Source organism: Neophocaena asiaeorientalis, unplaced genomic scaffold (genome assembly GCF_003031525.2).
Source record: "Neophocaena asiaeorientalis asiaeorientalis breed wild unplaced genomic scaffold, Neophocaena_asiaeorientalis_V1.1 scaffold233, whole genome shotgun sequence".
NCBI lineage: Eukaryota > Metazoa > Chordata > Mammalia > Artiodactyla > Phocoenidae > Neophocaena > Neophocaena asiaeorientalis.
The window spans coordinates 993,606-998,793 of record NW_020171811.1 but is presented as its reverse complement, the minus strand read 5'-3'; the positions used below and the strand labels follow the sequence as shown (position 1 = coordinate 998,793).

At 43.5% G+C, this 5,188-nt stretch overlaps 2 protein-coding genes across 3 annotated transcripts in view; one reads left to right on the top strand and one right to left on the bottom strand.

The window, feature by feature from the left end:
- On the bottom strand, nt 1-4,796 carry LOC112391121 (endogenous retrovirus group K member 8 Gag polyprotein-like). Of its 2 annotated transcripts, XR_003001423.1 has the most exons (3): nt 4,017-4,796; nt 2,253-2,444; nt 1-442 (listed from the first exon to the last, which is right to left on the bottom strand). XR_003001423.1 is itself a non-coding variant. In XM_024732335.1 (2 exons), the coding sequence occupies exons 1-2, from the start codon at nt 3,058-3,060 to the stop codon at nt 438-440; spliced, it is 813 nt and encodes a 270-aa protein (XP_024588103.1). In that variant the 5' UTR covers nt 3,061-4,009; the 3' UTR covers nt 1-437. The 2 variants fall into 2 exon arrangements, 1 of the variants encoding a protein (XP_024588103.1); XM_024732335.1 differs by lacking the exon at nt 4,017-4,796 and having other exon boundaries at nt 2,253-4,009.
- An 11-nt stretch (nt 4,797-4,807) lies between these two features.
- Nucleotides 4,808-5,188, top strand: part of KLHDC1 (kelch domain containing 1) — a 46,537-nt gene continuing 46,156 nt past the window's right edge. The window contains exon 1 of the mRNA XM_024732133.1: nt 4,808-5,110. Coding sequence (XP_024587901.1) covers nt 5,015-5,110 — 96 coding nt within the window. The 5' untranslated portion in view covers nt 4,808-5,014. The remainder of the gene's footprint in view (nt 5,111-5,188) is intronic.

Below are 5,188 nucleotides of genomic sequence, written 5' to 3'. Positions count from 1 at the left end.
CTCATCCTGCTGTGGTGACTTTTATTTAAGCATTATCTAAGTTTACACCTTAAGACTTGTTTTCTTAACAGTCCAGAAATACCAAAGCAGCCAGATATGCTTTTACTGATTATACAATAAACAATGGGCTTTCTTAAGAACATGCCGTGCTTCATCCTTGAACGCAAAAGCAGCACAAGGACATTTCCTTGTGTTCCCATTATCCTGATTATACTGAAGACATTTCATGGATCAGTGCCCAAAGCACTCAGGACTGCTTGCAGTTCTGGCTTTTTCGCACGCACCCAGCTTGCCGGGGAGACTCATGGGTCACGTCTCCTTCCACGTCCTCAGTTATTTCTCTACATTTCCCCCTTTTTGTTTTGCAGCTTGTGCAGCATCAAGGAGAACACGGCAGCTTGTTGCGATGTTACATGGCGGGTGGCTTGCAATCGTCGTCAGACTACAATTAAACATATGATTATTATTATAATAATCATTAACAATCCTGCAGTAGAACCAAATAAAGCATGTAATTTAGACATAGGATTTAAATTATTAAGTCCCTGAATAATTCCAGTCCATACTTTTTGCGAATTAAGTCGTTGTAATCTCTTCTGAAAAGTTTGTTGAATTTCCCCTTGTAAGTTCACAATTTCTTCTGTCAAATTTTTGTGATGTAATAGATGTTTTTAAATTTTTTCCCAGGGGAATGCAGACTGATTATACGGAACCGAAGTGACACAAAAGGCACTTTGATTCCAGTCACAACGTAGCTTCATTTGTCTTTGTAAATTCACCAGTTGGTCTCCCAACATAACCACAGCTTGTTGTAAGTCTGCTATTTCCGACTGTATTTCCGAATCAATTTGTCGTTGAGAGGACCAAAGCATTTCAGAATTTTTATGCCAATCAGTTATATAATCAACGGTCTGAATAGATTGTTCTAAAGCAACTCCAGCTATTGCAGCAGTAGCTGTTATGGCTATAATACCTATGACATCTGCAATCAACATTCCTACGAATCTTTTACTTCTTTTTAATGCATCAGCTAAATATTGCAAAACAGCCATAGGGAGAGATTCTTGCCATTCCTTTCCAAGATTAACAGGAAGCCAAAGACCTGTCCGAGCTCGTAAAATATACAAACTTTCAGTAGATATGTTAAAAGATATACTAGAGTTAATGCAGGTATACAGAGAGCAATTTTTACATATTATAATACCTAGAGTCTTATTCCATTCAGCTGGTCCTTTTAACAATATATAAGGTAATTTCACACAACCACGAGTATACCGAGTAACATTTTTATGAAAAGTCAAACTATAATGTCCAGATTTGTTAGCCATACGTCCTACACAAGCATTAATCTTTTCCAAAGCTGCCATAAGCTTCCACAAATCCTTTTGGATAGGAAATCCATTTAAATGAGGACCAGGAGGAGAAAACCCTCCAGCATGCCACACTATGGTATCATTAATAGTATTGCTATTAATAGTGTTATTCTCTCTGTGCCAGTGTAAATTCTTCAGACCCCTTTTTCCTCGGGCAGAGCCAAAAGGGCTCCAATCAATGACGCTTCCACCTTTTCTAAAGGCCAATATGAAGGCCATTCAGACTGTTTTATTATAGACACATCAGCTCCCGTATCAAAAAGGCCCGTAAATTTCACATTATTATTAAAGGTAATCGTTAATTGGGGACGTTGATCGTTGATAAAGGATTGCCAAAAAACATTTTTTTCCGTGCTGCCGAACCCCCCAGCACGCTTTACCGGGGCGGCTGCTTGTTTTATATATGGTAACAGTAACAACTGAGCAATTCTTTGTCCCTTATTAAATTCTATAGGTTTTGTAACAGAAATCATAATAGAAATTTCTCCATTATAATCCTCATCAATAACTCCAGTATGAACTGTTATACCCTGCAGAGTCAAACTACTTCGTCCTAATAATAGTCCCACGGTTGCTGCAGGTATAGGCCCATAAACTCCTGTAGCTAATTTATGAACTCCTCCTGCTGGCGTAAGGATACACTCTCGAGGAGCAATTAAGTCAACGGTAGCACTGCCGCTGGTAGCATGCATGAGATCAGTAACTAAGAGCCGATGTTGAGATTGTCCTGTAGTGTCTGATGAAAGCTGCCATTGCTTACTGGATACTGTTGAGAATTCACTGTCGCTTTTCCCGTATTGTTGTTGCGGCCCCGGGTTGGGCCTAGCTTCCCGTTTCCTGAGACATTATCTCGTGGAGGCAAAAGATTTCCGAACTTACCCTTTTTGGAACGGCATTCATTAGTCCAGTGTCGTCCTTTACCACACCGGCGACACATACCAGGTGGCTGCTCATCCTTAACCTGTTTTGATATTTGGCCTTGCCCTTTTCGACAATCTCGCCTCATATGTCCATACTTTCCACAATTGTAACATTTAGTACGATTATCTTTCAATCCTCCAGTTATGGCAGCTGCAAGTAAATTGGCATGATAAGTAGGAGATCCAATATCATGGCAAGCTTTTATATACTCTTCAAGTGGAGCGTTTACAGCTCGTAAAGGCTGCAATGCCTTCTGGCATTCAGGATTTGCATTCTCAAAGGCCAAGGATCGTAATAATAAATCTTGCACATCTATTTGTGCTACATCTCTTTGAATGGCTGCACGCAATCTAGACAAGAAATCAGTGTAAGGCCCACCAGGCCCTTGCATTAACTTAGTAAAAGATTGTGCTGTTTTTCCAGGGGGTTCCACTCGTAGCCATGCTCGCAAACAACACATACGTATTTGAATGATTCGTAAATCGTCAAATTGAGCTTGAGCTTGTAGATTACTAAATGCGCCTGCTCCTATTAATTCATCTAAAAGTGGCCCTGGAGGATTACGGGCCGCATTAGTCCTTGCCATGTTTTCAGCTTCTTCTTTCCACCAGGTCTTAAACTGCATATATTGTCCAGGTTCAAGAACAGTCTTGGCAAGCACCTCCCAATCCTGAGGAATTAATATGTTTTCGGAAGCATACCCAGACAAAAGACCTTGAACATAATTAGAATGCATCCCATATGCATTAATGGCTTCTTTTAGCATTTAAAAAAATTTTAAATCATGAGGGTTATACTCAACGTTCATATATCCATTCGGAAATTGATTGTTAGCAGGCATAGCTTGTCTAACAATAGGGAAAGCAAAAAATGGTTCAGAATATTGCTTTTCTTCCTTATTCATCTCTTCTTCCAATAAAAGTTTATTAAATTCAGGTTTTAGAGGAAATCGGAACTGACGAGAGGCTCCAAACAAGATAAGCTGCTAATTCTAAAGGAGGAGCCGAAGGAATAGTAGGACATGGCTCCTGATATGAAGGAGTGGTAGCATTGTTTTTATTTTCTTCCAATTTAGTCATCAAATCTTTCAACTTTGAAAGTATATCAGAAATCTCATTCTGTTGAGAAAGTGGCATCTCATTTTGTTTGCTAGCTTGCTGCCGATCTTTATCATCATCAGAAAAAGCCCCTTCATCACTGGAACCCGAAAAATCCTCTCCTGTCTCAGACAGAAGAGGAGGAGGCGGAGGAAGGTCCTCTATAGGAGACTCACGGAACAGAGTACGAAAAGCGGCAGAGTGATCGGGAGCAGAATTCGAACGCTGAGGGCGCGCCCCATTTTCACTTTCAGTCTCAGGTTGTAATGATTCCAGGGCAAGGGAAATTAGATTACAGAGAGACCAGACACGAACAGATATAGGGTCTCCATACTGATGAGCTCTTCTTAATGCTCGCATAACCTGTTTCCAAACTTTTAAATTCAACTGGTTATGACCAGTAGGTTGAAACCAGTAACAATGTTTACGAATCTCCGCAAAAAATCCATCAAAAGATTCTTGTTTCATTTTCACTCCAGAACTCCGTAATAACTGTTTCAGGAGTCTAATGTAGTGACATTCCACTGAGGGAGAATTCCCCATGACTCTACTCTTCCCGGAGGTTTCGCTTTTCTCTTTTAGCGTACAAAAATCCCCTTCGGTCCCGCGTGCCCTCGATGCTTACCTTCAGGTCCCTGTTCGGGCGCCAAATGTTGTAGTTTCTTATGTCAGGGCTGAAAGCAAGCTCATCACACGAGATGAATTGTGCAGAAACACAACAGTAGAGGGCTGCTGCTCTCTCAGCCAAAAACAGCGCCGTCTCGTCCTGCTGTGGTGACTTTTATTTAAGCATTATCTAAGTTTACATCTTAAGACTTGTTTTCTTAACAGTCCAGAAATACCAAAGCAGCCAGATATGCTTTTACTGATTATACAATAAACAATGGGCTTTCTTAAGAACATGCCGTGCTTCGTCCTTGAACGCAAAAGCAGCACAAGGACATTTCCTTGTGTTCCCATTATCCTGATTATACTGAAGACATTTCATGGATCAGTGCCCAAAGCACTCAGGACTGCTTGCAATTCTGGCTTTTTCGCACGCACCCAGCTTGCCGGGGAGACTCATGGGTCACGTCTCCTTCCATGTCCTCAGTTATTTCTCTACATGTATATACATGTATATATACATATATATTTAACGTCCTCTCTCTCTCTCTCTCTCTCTCTCTCTCTCTCTCTGGATAACTATCTCTGCTAGAGGTTGAATGGAAAAGGCAAACCCTCACAAAGCATTAATGTATTAACATATTGATTTAAGTCACAGCAGCATCAAGCCCATGGACCAGAAGTCCATCCATTGAGCCACTGCATAAGGTACACAGGTTGTTCCGCCCACACAACACAATCGCAAGTGGCACGAAATCAGTGGGTGGCAGGGTTGCGGAGAAGCCAAGGCACCTCCCTGCCCACTCAGACCTCAAGCATCCCTAACTGGCGACGCCGCCCCAGGCTCGGCTTCCCGGGCGGGCTTCGGCACGGCGCAGCCGCACTGGTGCCGCCTTCCCACCAATCTCGACCCTCGACGCGTTCCGTTCGTGCGTGGAGGAGCCGGGCGGGAGGAAAGGCCGCTCCGTGGGCAGGGGGCTGCATCGCGCAGAGCGGCTGGACCCAGCGACGGCGCGGATGGCGGACTCCCAGCTGTTCTGCGTGGCCGAGGAGCGCAGCGGCCACTGCGCAGTGGTGGACGGAAACTTCCTCTACGTGTGGGGGGGCTACGTGGTAAGGGGAAGAGGCGGGACGGGGCGGACTCGCGCCGGGAGCCCGCCCGGCTTCTCGGCCAGAGTGGCCGCCGAGCAC

Coding starts and splice junctions, on each gene's coding strand:
- LOC112391121 (XM_024732335.1), bottom strand. CDS start 3,060: ATGCTAAAAGAAGCCATTAATGCATATGGGATGCATTCTAATTATGTT.